We start from the raw sequence: 24,409 nt of genomic DNA, 5'->3' as shown, positions 1-24,409 counted from the left end.
ATAAAACTGACTAGACTTAACCTGACTCCTCTTAGGTAGGTTGGTGGCTAAGCATACATTTTCTTTTATAGCCACATATCAATAAAAATACAAATAATAACAACAAATAGAACCGCAAACAAAACAGAATAATAAGCAGGTAAAGGCAGAGTGATCAAGCATGATGAAGTTTTACAGGCCCTCAACCCTGACTGTACACCCACCTCATATCATATCATATCATATCATATCATATCATATCATATCATATCATATCATATCATATCATATCATATCATATCATATCATATCATATCTTATCATATGATATCACAACCAAACCAGAAAAGCTGCAATGCTCCTTGGCATTGATTCTGCAAGTCTCTGAACTCTACTGGAGGAATTAACACCATTCTTCCAAAAGATATCCCCTCAGTTGGTATTTTGATGATGGTGGTGGAGAGCACTGTCTTACATATCGGTCCAAAATCTCCCATAGGTGAACACCTATTGGGTTGAGCTCTGGTGACTCTGAAGGAGAAAGCATATGATTAACATCATCGTTATACTCATCAAACCATTCAGTGACCCCTTGTGTCCTATGGATGAGGGCATTACCATCCTGTAAGAGACCCCTCCCATCAGGATAGAAATGTTTCATCATTGGATAAAGGTGACCACTCACAACAACTTTGTATTGATTTGCAGTGACTCTTATCTAAGGGGACAAGTTTAACCAAACCATGCTGGTAAAAGCCCCCCCACAGCATAACAGAGCCACTGGATCCCATCACTGTAGGGGTCAAGCATTCAGACCTGTACTGGTTTTTTCACCCATCTATAAAACAAAATACATATGTAACACAAGCAGCAAATACACATCACAAAACATGATTTAAAAACGTAGAAACAAGTTTAAGTTAAAATTGAATAGTCTTGATAGTCATTGAACCTTTGGCCACTTATTTAGAGATATTTTAATACTTGGACTAATACTATGGTCTGTTGCTGTTGAAGGTTTGTTTACATTAGTAATGTCTACATTTATAATAAATTATATATATTCAGGGTGAAACGTGTTAGATGAGTAGGTACCCTCTGGTGACACTGTTCATGACTTAGCAACTGCATTATCAAACTAGATTTACACGATGTTGAAGTTTATTTCTCCATATGGAATGTCAGATGACTTAATTAAATTTTTGTTTTTTAAAATGTAAAACAAATAATAATTATTATTTAATATCATACATAAACATTTAGTTCATCCAAGTCCAAGTAATATCTGAAGTCTTAACATCCAGTACAAGTCTCAAAATTCAAAAGTGATATAAAAACTGTCCACAAGATGTCGCACTTGTACAGGTAAATCCACGTGTAATCCTCTCCTTCTCCTCCTCCTCTCCCTCGTTGTTTCTTTTTCCACCCCATTAAAGTCTTCAACTTGTTGTTTTTAACATGATTTGACAAATTGACGTACCCCTTTAAAACCCTTTATCAAAACTTATTTTTGAATTGTCTAATTTTGTTATATCACCAGTTTTCTTGCCTTTCGGTAGGCAACATTTGTGACACCAAAGCATCATGTGAAGAAATCTGTCGTGATGAATATTGCCATGCTTCAATACACTCAGAAGAACAGAGTCAATATTAATAATCTCCCAGACTGGTTTGGTGTGTGTATCTTTGGAGGTGCTACAGTCACATATGATCTTTTGGGCATTTAAATCTTGCACACAACACAGTCATAAAGCATTACTTCAAGTAAATCTTGTAAATCAAACATTGTGAAGTGGAAATATTTAGTCGCATTTTATTCATTAAAATTAATTCATTAAAAATCTTTATTTCATTTTTAAACTGAATCTTTTTAATGCTTTAATGTGTTTCTAAGAACAGCGCAAACTGACAGTAGGATAAAAAATATTAGGCACTGACACGTAACTTACAACTCTACCTAATAATTGCTTTTATTAACTTAGACTTTAACGTTTCTTCTTAACATTAGTTTCCTTAGGAGTACTGGTAGTTTTGTGTAACTGTTCCAGGGACAGCAAAGGCCCGTGTGTTTTTTTACGCAAATTTCCACCTGCAGGATGGCCTGTTCATTGGTTGAAACCACAGTCAGATTCGCCTGCGAAATTATCTGATTGAAAATCAGGGAGGGGAGAAAAGAAAGAGCAACAAGTGTGATGGTTAAACACTGGTTTGCTTTGCTGACTTTTAGAAAAAGGATTTTTTTGCGACACATTTTTCATCTCTCCGCTGCTGAACTGAGCTCATTGACTTCCAAAGAAGAAGGAAATTATTATTACTTCACTTTTCATTTCGACGGGAACCTCTTAAATTAACGGTGAGTAGCTGCTGCCTATTAAATAAAGTCTAAACCCAGCCAGAGGGTAACTTTTAAAGTTTTATTTCTTTTTTAAGGGCTAATGTAACCGGTGAAAATATTCAAAATGTGCTAACTAAACTATTTTTTAACCTTTGGCATGTTAAACAAGTGGAAAGAAAAAACAATTCTATAAAACGATTAGTGACTTTATTAATATACCTACATGTATTCATATTTTCTGATCAATTTAACTTTAACACAGTAACCCGCCTGCTATTAAAACTGAAATGATGTAAATAAAAGTGGTAGGAGATTAATTTCTGTGCTTTAAATTGCTGTTTTTACCAATTTTGACTCGATCAATATTTTATTGGCTTCCGTAGGCTACTATATTCCTGAGTATGTTTTAAGTGATACTGTGTTTCCAACTAAATGTTTGTGGTGCAGGATCAACATGCCCCGCTCATTTTTGGTGAAAAACAAAAGATGCACGTCTTATAATGTGCACCGATCATATGAAGAGGACCCGAAGGCCTCCACAGTAACAGGTAAGACTAAAAAAAATGTGACATTTTCTGGAAATGTGTATGAGGTAAACAACAGTTGTGACATTAATGTCGCTGCTGACCACTTACAACACGATAACTGCTTTATATAGTTAACAATGACAGCTTGATGAATTTGAAAAATGTTCATGGATTGCGATTTCTATGCAAAAAAAAAATGGATAAGCATGTACTTAAATTTTAACATATTACCTAAAACACTAGTCTCCAGTTGATCATGTCAAATTTATGTACTGAATGTAAGCTAAATGTTTCATATTTACACAAAATGTTTTTCAAGAGGAACTGCCAGCAGGGTTTTGTTTTTATAGAATATTTACTCTCACTGTTATCACACAGGGCCACATCCTTTGCTTTAATCACACTTGTACTTGTCGTGGATTTGCAGATGTCCCACTAGAGGTTGAGAGCACAGACTCCTCAGACAGGCCTCCTTCAGAAGGGCAGCTTTCATCCACAGACAGCTGCACCTTTAAAAATGAGGAGACAAAGCTCGAATGCCCTATGCCTGTTCACCCAGAGCCAACCAGACCCCCTGTTGCACCCATGCAGCCATACTACCTAACTGGTGAGCTGCCAGTGAAAACATCCTCATCTTTTTATAGCATAGTCTCTACTATAACTTGTAATGACAGATGTTTTTGTGCCTGTATGTGTGCACCTTCAGAGCCTCCCATGGCAGAATTCCCTCCTTACTACAAGCCGGGGTACGCCTGGGAGACGGTGACCTCCTCCCTCGAGCGCCGTCAGATGAGTTTCAGCCCCACGGTGCTGCAGCATGCCAGCAATCTATACGGCACCCACATCAGCCGCAGCCCTCAGCGCCAGCAGCCTCTGGACTGCAGCACGCATTACTCCCCCACCTCCAACACCTACCACTGTATCACCTGTGACAAGGTACAATCAACATGTCAGCCTCACACCATACAACCTATAGTTTAAGGTTAAGATAACTTTAACCCTTTTTTACATACCTACAGTATATCCACTTCAAGGATATTCTGAATGAGTTTTTCACTTTATTTATCTGCCTCTATTGATGGACTAAGTCTGTTTTAGGTGTTCTCAACACCCCACGGACTGGAGGTTCACGTCAGGAGGTCGCACAGTGGAACACGACCTTTCGGCTGCAGCATCTGCAGGAAAACCTTTGGCCATGCTGTCAGCCTAGAGCAACACATGAATGTCCACTCTCAGGTATATCAGTGGCAAACACTGCATAATTAAAAACATTATGAGCTACTTCATTTTAAAGGGGCACCTCAGTGATTTAATTTAGAACTTGAATACAGTTGGGGGATTTATGACAAAAATATATTAAAATAATTTTTAAAATGGATGTAGTAGAGGTAGAGATATTGTGACGTTTAGTCCCTAGTATGCATTAAGCTTCAAAAATGCTGGATCCTACATTTCCCATAATGCAACATGATGTAGTCTCTTCATCACATCTTTATTTAATTTGTTAGCGCAGGCTTTCTGTTACCTTTCTGCTAACCCTGATGAAATCATGAGGGCTATTTTTCACTGATTGGACAAAGTTCCCTGGACAAACATCGAAACTTCTATTAGTAGACATTAAAAGCAAAAATAATGGGGCAAGGAACTGAAGGGGATGAAGTCATTTTGTTGTTCTTTTTTAATTTTTTTTAATCAAGAAACAAAACACTTTTCCTGTTTAAAAGACTCATTTAAAGAAGAATATGCATTTCTTGAGATTTTAAACCCAAGACATGCTATAGAGTACAGTATGTTTTCATCATTTGGACTTGATGAACTTGTATTATATAGTGCTCATCAGGACAACCAAGTCATCATTTCAAGTCAATTAAACAAATTATAACAATGGTTGGGGCTGAAATAGTAACGACTTATAATCAAAGTCAGTTGATTTCACTAATGGGTTTTAGAAAACAAAATCTTTTCTGTTGCTGACAAAACAATCTCATTATGAAGTGTGTTTTGTAGCTGTTCTAGAGCTTTCGGTCATATCATATGGTCTTTCTCAGCAGCTGGAGATTGCCCAGTTGTCATGGAATTCAAATGACAAATTTCTGTTCACTTCAAGGACTTCTTAATTGTTGTTACCTTAAAAGTTAGGCTTTGAGTTAAAATGCTGAATTCCATGATAGCTTGGTAAACTCCATTTACTGATGAAGATCATGGAATATGATGAAAAGCTTCAGAATAGCTACTAAACAGACCTTAAGGTGAAATTAGTTTTGTCAGCTTTGTTTTTGGAGGTCAAGACAGAACCTGGATGCTCAACTTTTCTGACATAGTCAAACATTGATTGACTGTATAACACTTTTTTTGTATTTGTCTTTGATCAGGAAAAAAGTTTTGAGTGCAAGATGTGCGGCAAGACATTCAAGCGCTCCTCCACTCTCTCCACACACCTGCTCATCCACTCGGACACGAGGCCTTACCCCTGCCAGTACTGCGGCAAGAGGTTCCACCAGAAGTCTGATATGAAGAAACACACGTACATTCACACTGGTGCGTAGATTATTTGACATTGTGCAGCCATATTTTTATGATACTAGAAAAAAACAAACTACTAACTGTACTCGACTCCTGTCGCTGTAATCGTCTGCTTTCCAGGTGCTGCATGCAGGAATTGTTTCCAGGAGTAATATAACTGCTGATAAATCAGAAACAGAAACTTAAACAAATGTCCTGTGGATTTGCATATCTGGTTTAACTGCTTCGCGCACAGCTCTGTAAAAGGAACTCTATGCAGTTGACATTTGTTGCCAATAAATGTTTAACAAATCTGAACAATGGCATGATTCTTCACCAAAGGTTTATGGTGAAAAACTCTTGCTGCCATTTTTGGTACAGATAACAAACCTGATTTTCCAGAAGCAGCAGGAAAGGAAACTATAACTCATTTACAGAAATTATTTGAAAATGATCCAAGATTTGATTATGTGGATTTCTCATTGGGGTTTTTTTTTTTTTTTTTTTGTATTTTATAGGTGAAAAGCCCCACAAATGCCAAGTGTGTGGCAAAGCGTTCAGCCAGAGCTCCAACCTGATCACCCACAGCAGGAAACACACAGGCTTCAAACCGTTTGGATGTGACGTTTGTTCTAAGGGCTTCCAGCGTAAGGTGGATCTCCGCAGGCACCACGAGAGCCAGCATGGCATGAAGTGAAGCATGACAATATGTACAGGAAAATACTCCTGAAGTTAACAAAAACAATTGTTCATAAGTGTACATTCTTTTTTAAATTAAAAAATAAGTTAATATTACATATTATGGTAGCTCAGGTAAATTTTAGGTGGCTTTTACAGGTACATGTACAAGAATGAGGGCGTTGTGAAATCAAATTCTGCTTGAAGGCAATTTAACTTCAGAATAATGTCTTCTGTATGAAGAAATTGAATAATTAAATTATATATGTACTTAATATTTGAAGTAATTGTTCAAGATGTGTTTACATGTGGATGAGTAAGAGATGTGCTGATGTCATTTAGATTTGAAATTTGTTTTTGGCTTTTGTTATGAATATAAAAACAAGAAGAGCATTACTTATAGTTACCTATAATTTATTTAAAATAAGCTTGAGCTATGTAAATTGGCTAAATGCTGTACAGTATGTGAGGTGATGAATGTTTCCAGTTTCAAATAAAGATTAACCTGAGTGGTAAAATCTTTGGCTGTTCTGTTATAAAAACAAGCAGAGTGAAATACAATATACAATCCTTTGTACTGGACCTGCAGGGCAAAATACACGCACACTGTTTGTCTAGTGAGGTGACATGATGAGCACTGTAAACACACTTTTTTCTCTCTTTGGCTCTTTCTGTGTGTTTTTCACCGTCACTTTCCTGTTGTAGCAGGATGTTGAATAAGAACAAGAATATGACTGCGGCCTTAGCTGAAAATCTCTTATAAATAGTGTGTAATGGTGTAATCCCGGATTCAAATAGCAGACATGGAACGCCATACAAGTCTGAGGTCAGAGAAAAACAGCTCGTTCCTGAAAGCAGGTGAAGGAAAGTTAAGTGAGGTGTTTTGTTGTATTTAACGCTCAGAAGCTCCTTCGATATTACCAGAGAGGCGAAACCAACTCTATAATCTCAGTAGAAAATCAGAATTGCACGCTGGCCACACACCCTTGCATACATCCAGCTCGGCCTTTACAACGCATTGACTGGAATGGGATACAGGGATTAATAAGAGGCAGTGGAAAAGGGATTGATTACTTAGTCAACCGTCACCACACCCAGCCAGCCTGTTGGATTTACTTCAACAAACAAATGGTGGCTCTAACGAAGACTTGAAACACCTTCCTCAAACACCAAACCTGTTAGGACATTAAGCTGCTCGAGGCAAATCAGATCATCACCTGGCCTTATTAAATCTGACAAGAGCTGGATGAAGCATCATACGGTTCATCATAAGGTTGTAGACATGGTTTATAAAGATAAGAAGTTAGGCTGACTGCTGAGCATCATGGTAACAAGACCGTTTTACAGCCTTTCTGATCCTAATCTAGATCTAAAAATGATGTCTCATATCTGGAAGTTAAAAGGCGGGATAATGAAATTGTAAAGGTTGATTCACCTACGTTGTTCTATGTACGTCAGTGTGAATTCTGCAGAAATCAGTGTCTGCACAGGGAACAGAGCAGACAAGAAGGCTTGCTGTCAGGCAAACAAATCTGAGGTCTTTATGCAAAATGTGTTGATATTACCAGGGCAACAGGGTCAGTTGCAATCCTGCATTACAGTTAGACCTGCTAATGCATCCTGGTGGGAAGAGGGACAGCAAATCAAAATCCTGCACAGGTAACCAACAGAAGAGAGAGAGAGAGGGAGAGAGAGAGAGATAGAAGATGATCTTGGGTGGGACTAAACAAACAGGACATGGGTCCTGAAAGGGAGGGGTGGCGTTGCGGGGGTAGCCCGGGGAAAAACGGGAGAAAAGGAAGAAAGCATGCAGGACCACGTGCTCTTGAAACATTCCTTCAGCATACAGGTGTACAAGTGTGAAAAGCTTTGAGCAGTAGAGTCATTCTGATTTTTCTTTCCTTTTGTTTTTTTTTTTTTTTTACACGGATGACATACAAAGTAGCAGCTAGGGGCTTTGTTGGAGGTGTTTATGTGGTTATCCAGGCCCTGTTCATTTGCATATCTGTGTTGCCTGGGGTGTTGTGGTAACCTCAAAGTTGCGAATTTGCTTGATTTCTGTTCAGGTCTCACAAAAGAATAAAAGGTGTATTAAGCCAATAATATGAAAATATAGGCTGTAGTTGAATTTATATTTTTGAAGTACAGCAGATGTTGCAGGAAATTTGTGCAGGATGCTGCATGACCAGTGGGAGTGACAGCCTCAGTGCTGACAAAGTGCTGACAAACACAGACAGAAAGGAGCAAATCTTCCCCATCCAACAAAGACCAACCAACGAGCTTTCAAAAAAATCAAGACTCAAACATTTGTGCTATTCCTCAAAACCGACACACCTCAATCCAAATGCAGCTTTGCCTTTCTCTCTCTATCTCACAGAGCCACACACACACATACACACACCAGGCAAAGGAGATGGAGCAGAGAGCTGAATTTGTCTTGCAAATTTGTTCTATGCAAATGAGCCCAAGCCAGTACCTGTGGAAACACTGCAGCATGGTAGGATGGCTGCACTTGCCTAAGGCACCGATGACAAATTCATGGAATACAGAGTGGGAGATTCCCAAGAAGGGCCATTTCCACTGATCCTCAAAGTAATGTGACAAAAGTATGAGTCGTTATTTACTGTTATGACATGCCTGTCACTAAACAGGATTTTTGTGCCACCTTGTATCTCCAACTGTCTCTTTTTTTGCAGTTTACACATGAAGAAAAATCACTTTAACAGTTGTAGATAAAGATAAAAGATAAAGATACATTTATTGATCCCACAGTGAGGAAAATGTATTGCTACAGTAGCTCAAAAAATAGTGATATAGAAAAGAACAAACAAAAAACAAAATATATACAAAAATATAATTAAAAACTAAATAAAAAGACCCTAAAAGGCAATTATAACCTATATATATATATATATATATATATATATATATATATATATATATATATATATATATATATATATATACAACAATTAAATTATAAACTAAGTAAAAGGACCTTAAAGTGCAATTATAACATAAATATACAACAATAAAAATTAAAAACTAAAAAAAGGACCCAAAAGTGCAACTATAGTGCAGCATTGTACAGTCTGACTGCAGTTGGAATGAAGGACCTGCGGAAGCGCTCCTTCTTACACTTAGAAAGAGCTACTTAAGTCCTTCACACTCAGATGCAGAGGGTGAGAGGTGTTGTCCATGATGGAGGACAGTTTGGCCAAAACCCTCCTCTCTCCCACCACCTCTATGGGGTCCAGGGGGCAGCCACAGACTGAGCTGGCTCTTTTAATCAGTCTGTTGATTCGGTTCTTGTCTCGCTCAGATTCTTTCTATGTTACTCTTGTTTCAGCATTTAATGTGATTCCATGTCAGTTGATTCAGTAAAATAGTTTGTCTGTGAATCAGAAAAAGTGTCCTCCTTCATGAGAGTGCATTTGACAGGGCAGCATGGTGGAATATTCAACTGTTAGAGCAACATTGGGAATAGGCCAAAAAATACGTAGCTACAAATATAAATACAGATATTATATATTATAAAATGATAATAGTGTCGAGAAATTAAATTTGCCATTAGAAAGTGATTGTTAAACTGAGGATATATTCTTTAATATACAGAGAGAATCTAGGAAACAATAATGCGTTTTGATATTGGGAGTAAACCAGAGCAAAGACACTAAATTTATTTAAAAAATCAATGAAAATTATGCCACCCAAAATCATAGTTATAAGCACAAGGCAGCTATAGAATTGTGTTGTCGTTGGAGTTGGCGTTGAATGACAAGCCAACGATCCATCACTTAAACAAAAAAACAGACACAATAATCCAAACAGAAAAATAAACTGTCAGCAGATTTCCTCTTCATGACTAGACTCAGGAAGATGCAGCATAGTCACGTCCGCTTCTGTCACTCAATGTGGGGGGTGTGATACTGTTTGATTGCCACTGACGCTGTGTTGTGGTCGAGCACGTCCTGCCCACCCACAAATAAGTGTGGGGATGACGTGTACAAAAGGCCACACCTACAAAGCACAAGGGTGATGAGCTAGAAAAATGTGAGTGAATCAACATTTCCTGTGGTTACTTTTTCTGGGCTCTTTTTACACATCGTCAACACAATCTGATGTCAAGTCACCAGTAAAGGCTCAATTTAGATTCGTTTTAAACTTGTTGGGAACCTGGGAGAGTCCACCAAAATATGTCATAGCAGAAACCATGAATGTCATGTAAACAGCAGTGTCAGGAGCTGGTATTGGTCGTGGAAACCTGGTTGCTCAGTGGACTTGGATGTAAGCCAAGTGACATGTGGTTCTTGGGATAGCGCTCGCCACATGTCATCCACTTCCCAATTCCCTGTCTAAAGTCCCCCATAAGGCACAAAAAAGGCCAACCAATTGGTCTATTTTGGCATTCCTTCTCCCTTTGTAGCAGAAAGTCTACTGCAGTGGTTCCCAACCTGTTTGTGAGGGCATTAAAGGGTAAGTTCACAATTTTTCAAGTCTGTCTTAAAACAATTATCAAGCATCCATATGAACACTGAAATAGGTTGTGCTCACTGTAATCATTCTTCCTGTTCATACTGGTCATAAGAAAACCCCTTCATATTTTTAATGTAAATGATGGAGGTCAAAATCCACAGTCCACATTCTGTGCAAAAAAAAAGTATTCAAATGTTAATCTGAAGATAAGATGAGGCTTCAGCGATCCAAATAAGTCAAAGCAGGTAGTTATCTTTCATTGCTGTATTCCTTTAAGAACAAAAAACGTTTGAATACATATTTTTTTTCACAAAACAAGGGCTGTGTATTTCGTCCCCCGATCATTTACATTGAAAACCAATTAGGAGGGGTCTTTGGAGTACTGATTGCACTAAGAAAAACCTCTATTAGTGTTCATATGGGCACCTGACTGTTGTTTCAAGACAAACTTGACTGAAAATGTGTGAACCTATCCTTTCACAGGGTAAAAAAGAAAACTAAACATTTATGCTAACATTCCTTTAATCTTTGTTTTTTTTTTATTTTTTTTTTTTTACATATGAAGTAATGAATTATTGTACATTTTCAGGCATCCTAATAATTATTCAGATTAAACAGGGGACCAAAATCAGTCTTTGGTTGACCAGCTCATAATACAGAGATACATTCAACCCATAATGATGAGTCACAAGTATTGCTTGGGAGCTACCTCTCTACTCTACTGCAGGGCTTATCAGCATTATGTGAGTCCCAAGTCATTAAAAATGTAAAGCTTGTGAGGTCGTATGACAGTATATGACAGTCCTGGGCAAATCTTCACATGAAAGACACTTCAAGAATAAATTACTAGAGTACCATGAAAGCATCTGCTGATAAAAATCTTTCACTTTGCCTTCATAAAGTGATTAGGCTTTGTGGGTATGGCCTAAAGTCTATATCATGCTTCCTAATACAGATTGACTTTCCAACTGCCAAACAGCCAGCTGCAGGTCCAGACGGGGGATTTGCAGAGGCTGAGAGAAGGGATGACAGGATAGAGGGGATGTGCTGTCCGAGAGCAAACGGGGTGAAATCTGAGGGCAACAGGCTCTTCCAGAGTGAGCCGGGCGGTGTAGGCTCTCTGATAACGTTATCATGTCCTCCACACACTGTAACGGCTGGAACAGGCCAGCAGAGAGGCAGGGAGGAGCGGACAAGCCCTCGAAAGAGATAGCACAGAGAGCCGGATGAATATTCAACATCTCTTTTTCTCCCCCGAGAGAAAAGAAAGACAGAAAGAGATGATTAAAATCCTAACTTCACCACAGCGAACAACAGATTGTGAGTGGGTACCTTGTGCCCCCTCCTCCTTGTGTCACTCCCACTTAATACTGAGCTTCATTACTTGACTGCACAGGTTGACTGTTACCATTTACTGTAGGCTATATTTTTACTGAGGCTCTGATAGTGTTCACAAAGTTGATACAAGATGTATGCTTAAAATTTCCATTACATTAAGCAAGAGCAATAGAACACAGACCATAGTGAACAAAAGCAAAGTTGTCACTGATGGCTCTGTTGTATTCAGGTGTCCCAGTGGCCTTGAGTGTCATGTAGTGAGACAATGCTAATGTTATTGATTACACATTTACTTTTGCTACTTTAATAAGCCTTTAAGTCCTCTGTGAGAAAGAAGTAAACTTTAGCTCTATAGGAAAACAGAAGAAATCCAAAGCTATTATTGACATTACTGTATAGTCAACTACACATGAAGAGAGACATGGCTTTTGTGCTGTGTTATGTATGACAGTGCAAAAAACTGGCCTGGACTACTGACGAGAGAGAGAGAGACTAGATTTTGGAGCATAGCAACAGTGGTCCCAGTACTTGTTGTTTAATAAAGAGCTAATACACCTATAGTAAGTAAAAATGTCCATTTGTTGTCTGTGTATATATTTTCATTTTTCCATGTAATGATACAATGTGAAATGTAAAATGTATGTTTACCCCTTGGAGTTTGACTTACCGCTTCTTACTGCTAAACATGTCCAAGATGAGTCTCTGGACACATGCAGATGAAATTTTGTTAGACTTAAAAGAGAATAAGATCAAATGAAATTACAATACTACAAATAAACTAAGGGTGATTCAGAAAAGTGAAAATGACACATGGCTTAAAATCCAGTGTCAAGCCCTGTACTCCCTTGGAGGCATAAGGAAAGAAGACAAACTAGAATAAAAGTAAACACAGCGTCACATCAGAGTATAATTGCTTATTTAACAGTATCTTAATGAACAAGGTAAACAGACAAAACTGTTTCTTCACCCGCCTTTCTTCTCTGAGGGGATGACAGTCTGTTGACAATTTCTGGGAGGGACAGCACACAAATCCTCTTTACTAAAGTCCTTCTGACAACAGAGGATGTGGCCTTCTGACAACACAGAATGACATTTAGTGGCATTTAAATGTACTGTCATATGAAATAATTATACATTACAGGGCTCATTCAGATAGACACTTAAGAGGATTCAATTACTTATGCTGTTAAACTGTGTTGGAGGCTTGACAGTATTCCCACAGTCAGATAATTTCCTTAATTGAATGTATATAGTTTGGTTTTACAACGCCATCGTGTGGCCAAAAGCTGCATAACAGCAGCACTTTGATTTCAGTGTGTAAACAGGTTGTTACAACCACTGATGGAAAGTAACAACGCATATTTACTCAAGTACAGTACCTAAGTAAAATTTTGAGGTACTTGCACTTTACTTGAGTATTTCCATTTAAAGCTACTTTATACTTCCTCTCCACTACATCTCAGAAGGAAATATTATACTTTCTACTCCACTACATTTATTTGACAGCTCTAGTTACTTTTCAGATGAAGATTTGACACAATGGATATAACAAGCTTTTAAAATACAACATATTGTATAAGATTAAACCAGTGAAGAGATGTTATTTGCATTATAAAAAAATCAATATTAAACTTCAGATATACTATATTAATATAATGTCCAAATATTCAACTTCAGATATATTACATTCATATAATATCCAAAAATTCAATTTCAGTTTAATTTATTCATACAATATTGGAGGAATCATGCAAATAGAAAAGAAAAATAGTTTAGAATATAGCATAAACATAGTAGAGAAAAAAGGAAATATCTATTTTAGAGGTAATATAAGGAAGAAAGAAGTCGTAACAATGTATTCATAATTTAATTTTGGTGGAAATTGTGTTTTATTTTCCCCCACTTTTACTGGAGTGGTTTGTTTATCGTCTCATGAGCCAGCAATATAACTTTTATAATTAACAATAACTTCGGAATAAATGGCGGCGGAACTACATACATTCACTAGTGTTTCCAACCGGCGTTATTTTGCACTCGGACCCACACTCACACTGTGGCGGTGCATATTTGTCATTCACAGTTTATGGTTTATCTGCTCACCATGTCCGCTTAAGCACACTGAAACAAGCAGAGAGCAGTGATGGCGGATTCCCGGCAGATGAAACTGGACTTCACCCTGAGAGAGCTCTCTCTCTCGAGTCACTCTGAGGATGTTCCCGGCAGCTCGGCCACACTGGAGCTACACGACAAGAAGCTGGTGTGTGTGGAGTATCCGGCGGTGGTCAACAATGTCGGCAAGATGCTGGAGACCCTCGGTGGTGAACAAGCAGTGTCCAAAGTAAGCAGATCATGTTTTAGCATTAATTAAAACAGTCTCGAACACAATTAATAAAGGTTTGTTTAGGTTTCATACACAGAGTATTTATTCAGTTCCATGCCCCAGCTTGATATATGTTAAAGTGGCTCCATATTATCTACTGCAAAACAAATGTACAGTATGTATATATATATATATATATATATATATATATATATATATATATATATATATATATATATATATATATATATATATATTTACCACTTTATATATGTTTATTTGTAATGCTTATATCTTACTGACACCCAGTGGCGTAGCTGGGCTGTATTCCACATGGGTTTTGAGGTCAAAGGGGCCCGCCGCACACACAAATAGAGGACAGAAAAAAAGCCAAAAAAGTGCATCAAGAATTAACCATGAGAGTGATTAGAATTGCAATAGCCGCCTTCTTTTATTGCCAACCATTCCCCAGACCCTATACAAACAGGCAAATTAAATTAATAAATAAATGACACACATGACCAACATAACATAAATAACACTTTCCCAACGCAATCCCAATACAAATAAATACACAAAATAAAATTACAATAAAATAACTAAAGGTGCCATTACACTACCAGGCATAGAAATCTTCTCACTAAGAATAACTTTGATAAACATTGGTAAACATAAAAGTGCAGCTGCATGAGAGCAAAAAGGGCTATTGAAAAAAAATTCAAAATAAATGATCCCCAAAGAAATCTAAAACAAAAGCAACCAGACTTGGTTATTTGTCTAGAAGACGTTTCACCTCTCATCCAAGACGCTCCGCTTCATCAGTTCATGTACGCATCTGACCAGGCTGGGACTGGTCCAGTCTTCCTAGACAAATAACCAAGTCCAGTTGCTTTTGATTTAAATTTCTTTGGGGATAACGATGACCTGGACAAATGATAATATTCACAGGCACAAAATAAATGAGTTTGCAACTTTGCATTACTGCCACTACTGAGCTAGAACTGTGTTTTTCTGTTCTTCATTCTGGCAAATGTCTCAACAACATTGTTAAAAATAGCCTTCTCAGAAATCTCTCTCTCAATGAAAAGTAATGCCAGGTTTGAGAGACGAGACTCACTCATTGTTGAGCGCAGGTATGACTTAATTAGTTTAAGGCAACTGAACGTGCGCTCTGCCTGTGCACTGTTTATTGGAACAGTGAGATAGATCCGATATAATTTTTCGAGGTTAGGATCGAGGGGCCGCTCGTATCCCCCCTGCAACATAATGCAGTGACCCAGTCTGACGTTACACTCTGTGCTACCTGCCGCTGCGAGGGAGGGCAGCCGCGGTCAACCACGTCCCGAACCTCCCTATGGCCAGCCGCCCCTGATTTAAACCAAAAAAATAAAAAATAAAAATCCTCGGCAGTATGGTGATGCCGCAGGATTTCACCACAAGAGGGCCTATGGGTTTACAAAACCCACCAACCCTACGTCATCTACGCCCATGCTGACACCTAACAAATGTGTATAAGTAGTTTAAAGACAACTGGGGTCCCCAACACGCACAAATCACAAAAGAAATCAGAACCATATTTCACGAAAGGCAATGACATTTCACACAATATAACTACATGAAAACAACAACAGCATGAAATGTTGGTGTTGTGTTTTGAACTTTTTGATCATCATAGATCCTGGACCCCTCCGCATCTAAATGTGGTCATGATCATTAGTTGTACTTCTGATCAATCAAATTATCCATCGGTTTAAGAAATGGCCAATGACAGATGCAGAAAAAGTATTATTCCCTTTTTTCATCATTTAAATAATGTATCCTGTGCAATACCAACTATCACTATGACTTATTTTAACACATGCTGTGTTTTTAATGACAGCGATGTTTAGTTTCTCGTAAAGTCAGAAGTCACAGTTGTATCTGTTTTGTGAGCAAATTACTGAGCTGTCACCATCTTCATCATCTGACACCTTTCTATATTTCTTATTCATCTTGCAGACTTTCGCTCATCCCAACCGGCGGCTTGAGCTGCGTTACCGACCTCAGGACCCTTTCTGTCACTCTCTGTGTGGAAACCGCTTCCCATCCAGCAACCTCCTCCTCAGGGTGCGACGGCGGGTGAGAAAAAGCGACCCCAGCGATGCTGAGATCCAAATGGATGTACTCGGAGTCATAGGAACAACGTACAAATTTCAAGGTTTGATTAGAAGTCCTTGTATGTGTATGAAGTTTTGGAATATTTCATAACCACAGGATATTTGGATATCCTGGATAATATTTCCGTACTCCTAGATTCAAGTTAAACTGTCAGTGAGCTTTTTTCTTGAGTTTTTGCTGAATGTTTTTTTTTCAGTATTTCTTCAGATGACGTGTTTGTTCCTTTGCAGGGCTGGCAGACTTTCAGTGCCTCGCCGTACATTCAGAAGACGGAAAAGACACGTCTCTATACGACAAAATCATCCTCCGCAAATCAAAGACTCAAGAGTTCTTTGAGAAGCCTATGCCTTACTTCCTTCCCCCAGCCATCTTCTCACGTCTCGACACTCCCGTGGATTATTTCTACCGGCCTGACATCCATCAAAAGTCAATAAGGTCTCTGTGACAAAAGCATCATTTACTTACCCAACCTAGCTGGGAACAGGCTACATGATTGATTTGGATCACTGATACAGATCAACGTAGAGGTAGAAAAATGGATTATGCTGCTGGTTGAAGAAGGTTCTCCAATGTAAACATCAATACTATATGTCTTATTTCACCATATTTCTTCTTTCTGTTCACAGCCAGGCACCCCTTAACAATAATTTTATTGGATTGAATCGCGCCCGTCGACCCCACAACGCCATTTTTGTCAGCTTCAATGAACCCACCGTGCCAGCAGAGTGCCTGGAGGGGGCCAAGATTAACTGGACGCGGGTCTGCCTGAAGGAGCGGGACAAACAGGCAGAAGAACAACTGAAAACAGTAGGTCTGCTTTTGAAATCATGGTTGCTGGCTACTCCCATGCCAGTTAAGTCCTCTATTACAGCAGGAGGGACCTTTAGATAAGGAATACATGAGCTAAAGTACATTAGGAGGACTCATAAGATAAAAAATGACAAAAGAAAAATACATGTAGACTTTTTGAGATTAGGAAAAGAGAATAACCAACAAAAGAGAAAATGTGCAGGAGGAGCCAATCAAATCCATGAGGGCTTGTCAGGTGGCCTTTGTGTGTTGAGACATACAACATAAAAGCGTAAGAGTAAAGAAATACAGACAAAAAAATTCAAAGGATAAACCAAAACAAGTTACCTTTCTCGTTACAAGTGTAACGAGAAAGGTAACTATTTACCGATGCATGCAAATGTCTGTTGTGTCATTACCTGACATCCCTAAAAGGACCAGTGTGTAAGATTTAGAGGGATGTATTTGCAGAAATGGAATATTATATTCATAAGTATGTTTTAATCAGTGTCTAATCATCTGAAAATAAGAATTGTTGTATTTTCGTCACCTTAGAATGAGCCCGTTATATCTACATAGGTGGTAGGTCTTCTTCTGCAGAACCCACCATGTTGCACCACCATGTTTCTATGGTAGCCCAGAACAGACAAAACAAACACTGGCTCTAGAGAAGGTCTTATGCATTATTTGTGAAGTTCTCAACCACCGTAGCTTCTCCTACATACTTGGAAGGGCAGGGTGAGGGGTATTTATTTGGTTGCAATCTGCAACAGCACCACTTGATGCCACTAAATCCAATCCAATCCAATCCAACTTTATTTGTATAGCACATTAAAACAACCACAGTGGACCAAAGTGTGGTACAGAAGAATACATGAAAGACTTAATAAATAAAAGACCTAACAGCTCACACAAGGCATAAAATACATATAAAAAACATCAAAATAAATCCCACACTCTGGTCCTTTTAAAGTTTCTACATGGAGTTTTCTTGTAAACAATGTTTATCTTTACATTCAGCGTTTCTAACCAAAATGTACTTGAGGTCCAGGAAATGTGATGACTGTGATTACTTTTCTTTCTTTGTACAAGATTTTTTGTTTTAAATTTTGAAACCTATATTGTTTACGTCCACGTTTTCTAGCTTGCAGTGTTCTTTCCTGCCTTGCTGGTGCTTTGCTGTTACTGCCACCTGTAGATTAGCGCAATGATGTCACCTCTTTTTCCATCAGGCCATTTTTGACAGCCACTGTTTACCATCATAATCAGCAGTTTTCACTCCAGAAATAGCATCTGGTCTGGAAAATTAGGTTATATAAAGCAGATATTACTAACCTTTAGTAACCTCAGAAGATGATGTCATGTATAACCTCTTTCTCAAAGCTATCATCTTATCTCTTACCAAACTTCTGTTCCTAGATGTTTGAGAACCGGCCCATCTGGTCACGGAATGGCGTCAAGGCCAACATCAACATCCACCCTGATAAACTGAAGCTGCTGCTGCCTGTTTTCGCCTACTACATGGTGAGCTGAGTGCGACTGGTAAACACTTTGAGATTGCATTTCAGAGGAAAAGATAAATGCTGTTAAATCATTGTCCCCATTTTTATTCAGATATAAACTTAAATAAAAATATTCAAGCCTCATTTAGGTTTTGGTCTGCAGTAGATGAACCAAAACATCTTAAAATGAAAAATTTCTTCAATAGGTTACAAGCTGATATATTTGATTAGTCGTTATCAAAAGGTGTAAACAAAGTATATAAAAAAGTACAAGGATTATTAGTAATCATAATATATCAGTAACATGACGTGTATCTTCAGAACAATCAGTGTCACGCCAGTGTTATATCATTTGAAAACTTTGGTTAACAAATTAACCATCTGATTTGTTTATTGAAAGAAGTAAAGCATTGTCGCTTGCTTAGACGTTCTGGAAATAATTCTCATTGGACTGTTTTCAGAATATTAAGAAACAGATGTACAACTATGGTAAGGAAAGCCAAATCAGAATATTATCTGGACTTAGTTTCAAGCTCATATTCAAATCCAGCAATTTTCTGGAAGGCTGTTAATTCGAATAAAAATAGAAACTTCTCTTCATTTCCCCCCCAAATCAAGCTCAATGATGAATAAACATTTTACAGCAGCTGGTCACCTTCTCATGAATGGGGAATTAGATCCCTCTCCAGTTGATGATAAGGTATTCTCTGTTCCAAGCAGCCAGCGGTTTGCTTTAGATCTTATCTCTTTAAGTGTTGTCAAAGATGCCCTCCCTGCCAACGATCCCAGGAGGTGTACTGGAGAGGACAATCTAGATCCACTATATTATCTAAGAGCATATAACCCATATTTTTAATCTCTCTCTTTCACATGGTACAGTTCCTAGATTTTGGCACATGTTACAACCCTTCACAAAGAAGGTGACAAAAACTGTACAAACATCTATATACCAATATCCAAATTACCTTGTCTCATAAAAATTCTGGAATCACTATTAAATAATCAGTTGAAAGTATTTCCATTCTGAGCCCATTTCAACATTTGGTAGAAATGCATGTAACTGGTTGAGAAATAACTTATCAGACTGATAAAATTAGGAAACCACAAATCTGAGTTTTTACCAGTCACAAAATGTGTTCCACAAAGTTCAATTTTAGGTGCGGTTTTCTTCACTCTTTGGCCAACTGGCATGCCCGTCTGTACACTGATGACACAGTACTGTATAATATCTCTGACTCTCTATATCCTGCAGTTGAACACCTATAGCATTCTTTTAACATTTTACAAGATGCTCTAAAACGTGTGTTAAATGCTGACAAAACAAAGTTCATTTTATTTTCCAAAGCCAGAACCATAGACTGTAATGATTTCTGTATTTCTACTACAAATGGACTGATGATTGAGAGAGTCACACAATATACATATCTCAGTACCTGGATAGATGAAAAACATTCAAATTCCACATAGATAATCTTGTGACTCATGCAGGCAAAAAGTTGGTTATCTCTATAGAAACAAATCATCTTCCCAGTGTCTTGTAGGAAAAGGCTTGACAAGGCAGTTTCTATGTCAGTCTTGGACTATGGTGATGTCTTTATAGACACGCATCCTCTTCAACCCCTGAAACGGAGGTGTTTATGGTACACATCATTGTATTTTGTATAGTAATGTTGGATGGTTCTCTCTCCAAGACAGATATGATACTCACTGGTATCTTTTTATCTATAAAACCCATTACCTCATAACTGGCTTTTACTTCATGTTCCACAAGTTCGGTCTCAACTTGAGCTTTAGCACACCTAACTCGTGGTCCAAAATGCAGCACCTCCTTAAAATAAACACACTTGTACCGTTTAGACATTTTAAAAATTTTGATCTTAAACATCCCAGCATCTACTTATAACTGCTTTGTATATTTACATTTATTTATTTATGTATTTATTATTATTATTATTATTATTATCATTGTAATTTTTAATTAAATTTTTTCTGCTATTGATTTCCCTTTCTGTCTATGTCTCAATGTCATTGTTAGTGAGGGTCACCCTCAATGATCTTAGGAGCATAAATAAAGCTTTAATACTACTACTACTACTACTACTACTATTATATATTATTTTCTGCCTAAATGTGAGTTAAACATGAAGTTGCCATTTTTAGGTGACAGGACCGTGGAGAAGTCTGTGGGTGAGGCTGGGCTATGACCCACGAAAGAGTACCGACTCCAAGAAATACCAGATCCTGGACTTTAGGATCCGCTGCAGCACCAAGCACGGTAAGAGCCTGAGGCAAGACTGAGCAACAGATTTTGTTTTTTGATTAGTTTGGAAAAATACAGGTTTTCTACTTCTAACTTCACAAGTGACTTTATGGAATTTGGTTATATAACATATTTTAGAGGCAAATTTAGCAAAAGTTTATAGTCAACATCAGCATTTTTGTATAAACCTTCCTCAGCATATTGTAGACGCAATGAAAAGTTATGACTTCTCTATCTGACTCTTACTATTGTTGTTCATCTTTTTTCCCCACTTTCAGGGTATTCACTATCTGACATGCCAGTGAAAGCCAAGAGGAGTGCCCTCAACTACAGTCTGCCAATCACATTTAACAAAGCTGGTGAGTAGGTGAATTTATTTGGACGTGTGTATTTACATGACACATAGATTAAAAGATATAGCTTAAGTTCTTACCAGCTCACCAATCAAACACATCTATTAAAATGTCATTAAATGTCATGAAAAAAGGAGACTTACGGGACTTTTGACCTCAAGAAACTCAGTCAGTGCGTCTGATAAAAACTATTCTTGCATTTTCACCCAGATTTTTTTCCCTGAGATATCAAATTTAAAAAGAGAGAAACCAAAAACCAACAGAAAGTACATTTACTAAAAAGCAAAGCAGCCGAATTAGCATGAAAATAAAAAATAAAATTTAGTGAACAACCATGCACTTAGAACAAGGAGTTATTGTTGGCTGTGTGCATTAGGATGATTTCTTAAACATCATATGAACAAGAAACCAGTTCCCATAATAGGAGGAGGGGATTAACAACATTTATCTTGAAATAATTAAATCATTTCTTAGTCATTTATACAGGTGTCAGTTTTCCAATCTGCTTCTCACACAAGAACATGTGCATGACAAGCACTTGAGAAAGGTAAAGAGCAGGTGTGACCGCAGAGCAGCAAGATGAAAGTAGATATAATTACATGATGTGATTCAAAGTAATTCCATCTAAATTCTGACTAAAATTCACACAAAGTGGCCTTACAAGTCTAAACAAGACTTGAATTTTGAGATTTGAATACTTAAATGTAAAATTCAGACAAAGAATAGATGTGCTCTCACACAAATCAAGTTGAGTAATATTGTTTCTTCTGTGTATGTTAACGTACTGACAGTCAGTAACTGATCTAATTTCTCTATCCAGCCCTATTAGCTAACACTTTTATGCACTTTACTTACTTGACTGAGGGCAGTAACAAGTAACAGTAACAAGTCTTCAGTAATCTTCACAATGTTGCATAAACTGCTGTGTTGTTTTCTTCCAGGTCCTCAGCCAGCTAGTGTGATGGAACTTCCAGCTCAGGAGGGTCCGAGCACCAGTCGAGATCCAGTCCCAGTCACATATCGCCTAAAGGTCGGTGAAGGTTTAGTTTAGCATGTTTGGAGCATGTTGTGCTGCCTTAATGTCAACTGTTTTGTTTAAATGTGTGTAACAAATGTGAATGAAAGAAAATTGAGTCATTTCACAATTTTATTGTTATATTTTCTCTATAAATATGATTATATCTTATTTTTTGCCAATTAAAATTTTAACACTTCTTAAGCTCTAAGGTTCCCTCCTTAACGTTAGTCTCAATTTGAAGGTGAAGGTATTGGTTACCACATAGTTTTTTGTCATGGTATGAACCCTTGTTTCCTCTCCACAGGAGTCATCCTACATTTTCAGAGAGGGCATGCTGCCTCCTCACAGACAGATGTTTTACCAGCTCTGTGATCTGGAAGTAGAAAGGTACATTGTAGTGCTGTGGGGTCAAAGCATTAGTAATTATTATAATGACAATGGACCTTTTGTCCCTATTGCTGTATTTGGGTGTAATGGAGCTATGTGTGTGTCACTCCAGTGTCCGACATGTGATCGAAGAGAACAACGGTAAAGAGGAGGTGTGTGACGAGCGGGACGGCTGGTGTGTTCTAGGCACCACCGACAAGCTAAGGGACCTAATCTCAGCCATGATCAAGAAAGTCATCCGAACACAGAAACCACGTAAGGAAAATATCCACAACAAAGAATGGCCTGGGACACGCCATAGACACCATGTCATCTTTGTGTGTGATCACAGATTAACTACAGACAGTTACAGTGATGACTTTTCTCCTCATGTGGCCACAACATGGCCAAAAGTTGCCGGGGCTGGTGTTATAGAGAGACAAAATCCTGCCCCACTTTTGTCTCGCTGACTTTCTCAATGTCATTTCTCATAGAGGATTTTAAATGTTAAGCCTTGTGACCCAAATGACACTAAGGCTCCACTTGAAGACTTATTTCTTCTCAGATTGAGTATTTTTAGACACACAGTAGAGAGATTTAAAGTAGTATCCAGTATTTCATCATTATGTAGCCCCTTATACTGAGGGGATAATAAGAAGAGTTGATATATAATAGTGTTTTTTTGTCCATATTAAGTAAATGGGTAACTTAACTAAACTAACACCATTTTATTTGAATATTGGTGAACTAGTAGGCGTCTAGTTTAACAATTTACTTGTCTCCCACAGCATTGCCGGAACTCCCCAAGAGGCGCAGACGCACAGCACTAGCTTCCAAATTCTCAGAGAAAGGTATGGATGCAGACGAGGAGGAAGATGAGAGCAAGGAAGATGAAGAGGAAGACGAAGATGATGAATTTCAGCCATCAGAGGGAAGTGAAAATGAGATGGAGACAGAAATTCTGGATTACATCTGACAAAGGGCTAATGTGTTTTTTTTCTTTCTGTAAAATGTGATGTTTCCATTTAGTTTTTGGACTTAAATGTAAATAAAAATGAAAGTATTTCCAATAGTTTGTGCAAGAAGTGTCTCGTCTGTATTTTACACCAGTTGCATTCAGTTGCTTTTTTAAAAAAAATCACGATTTATTGTTTTCAATTACTTATTTTATTCTGAAATTCATTTAGTTTTTTTTAACGTCTGATTTCTTGTCCAAAACTAATTTAATTTAAGGTTATTGGGCAGATTAATATACACTGACAAAAATGACATGGGTACACATGTATGAGTTATGCTAATGTTCACTTTTAACTACTGAAGTAGTTTATAATTGTCCGTCATGATTAAGGTATTTACAGTCTGGCTTTAAAGTGTTCAGAAAGCACCTGTTGATTGAGGAAGGAAAGATTTGGATTGGTTACTACTGTGTGACTTTGAGTCTAGTTGGACAGCTGTGTCAACTCAGCAGAGGTTGGCTTCCTCATACACTACTGCAAAAATCACGTCTGAAAGGTTAATTCAGGTCATTTTTTCCCTTCTTATATGTGATCACTATTTTAGCATTGGCTATATGGCTCCATGGAAAATGTAGAAATTAAAGGACATTACAAGGATAGGATCTGTCTGTTGCCATGGCCATCCTTACACAAGTGCACTCTGTTAGTTAGTCTGCAATGCATGATGGCATTTTCATGTGAGGTGGGAGGGCAGCAATCAAAATTCATATTAGAGAATAATAAAGAAGACCAGGCTTAATTGACAAATGTCATCTCACTCAGTCCAATCTGGAGTATTCACGTTTCACATTAT

General features: G+C 37.8%; 2 protein-coding genes across 2 annotated transcripts; both read left to right on the top strand.

The window, feature by feature from the left end:
• The first annotated feature begins 2,260 nt into the window (after window positions 1-2,260).
• gfi1b (growth factor independent 1B transcription repressor) lies at window positions 2,261-6,222 on the top strand. The gene is made up of 7 exons (XM_062434919.1): window positions 2,261-2,332; window positions 2,762-2,862; window positions 3,269-3,448; window positions 3,548-3,777; window positions 3,940-4,077; window positions 5,214-5,379; window positions 5,862-6,222. Exons 2-7 carry the CDS (start codon window positions 2,769-2,771, stop codon window positions 6,038-6,040), a joined length of 987 nt encoding a protein of 328 aa, XP_062290903.1. The 5' UTR covers window positions 2,261-2,332; window positions 2,762-2,768; the 3' UTR covers window positions 6,041-6,222.
• Window positions 6,223-11,725: 5,503 nt separating this feature from the next.
• gtf3c5 (general transcription factor IIIC, polypeptide 5) lies at window positions 11,726-23,577 on the top strand. The gene is made up of 12 exons (XM_062434702.1): window positions 11,726-11,817; window positions 13,916-14,173; window positions 16,154-16,352; window positions 16,543-16,747; window positions 16,939-17,119; window positions 18,521-18,625; window positions 20,764-20,878; window positions 21,142-21,222; window positions 22,158-22,246; window positions 22,539-22,621; window positions 22,734-22,876; window positions 23,389-23,577. The coding sequence occupies exons 2-12, from the start codon at window positions 13,976-13,978 to the stop codon at window positions 23,574-23,576; spliced, it is 1,587 nt and encodes a 528-aa protein (XP_062290686.1). The 5' UTR covers window positions 11,726-11,817; window positions 13,916-13,975; the 3' UTR covers window position 23,577.
• Window positions 23,578-24,409: the final 832 nt, after the last annotated feature.

The sequence above is a fragment of the Scomber scombrus genome, chromosome 15 (genome assembly GCF_963691925.1).
Source record: "Scomber scombrus chromosome 15, fScoSco1.1, whole genome shotgun sequence".
NCBI classification, from domain to species: Eukaryota; Metazoa; Chordata; class Actinopteri; order Scombriformes; family Scombridae; genus Scomber; species Scomber scombrus.
Note: the sequence above shows the minus strand (reverse complement) of the source record. Positions and strands in the feature narration are given on the sequence as shown.

Excerpts from the sequence above, each read along its gene's own strand:
- gtf3c5 (XM_062434702.1), top strand. The coding sequence starts at position 13,976 with ATGGCGGATTCCCGGCAGATGAAACTGGACTTCACCCTGAGAGAGCTC. Across the intron at positions 16,353-16,542 it reads AACAACGTACAAATTTCAAG|GGCTGGCAGACTTTCAGTGC; the intron begins GTTTGATTAGAA and ends GTTCCTTTGCAG. Across the intron at positions 17,120-18,520 it reads CAGAAGAACAACTGAAAACA|ATGTTTGAGAACCGGCCCAT; the intron begins GTAGGTCTGCTT and ends TTCTGTTCCTAG.
- gfi1b (XM_062434919.1), top strand. The coding sequence starts at position 2,769 with ATGCCCCGCTCATTTTTGGTGAAAAACAAAAGATGCACGTCTTATAAT. Across the intron at positions 2,863-3,268 it reads GAAGGCCTCCACAGTAACAG|ATGTCCCACTAGAGGTTGAG; the intron begins GTAAGACTAAAA and ends GTGGATTTGCAG. Across the intron at positions 3,449-3,547 it reads GCAGCCATACTACCTAACTG|AGCCTCCCATGGCAGAATTC; the intron begins GTGAGCTGCCAG and ends GTGCACCTTCAG.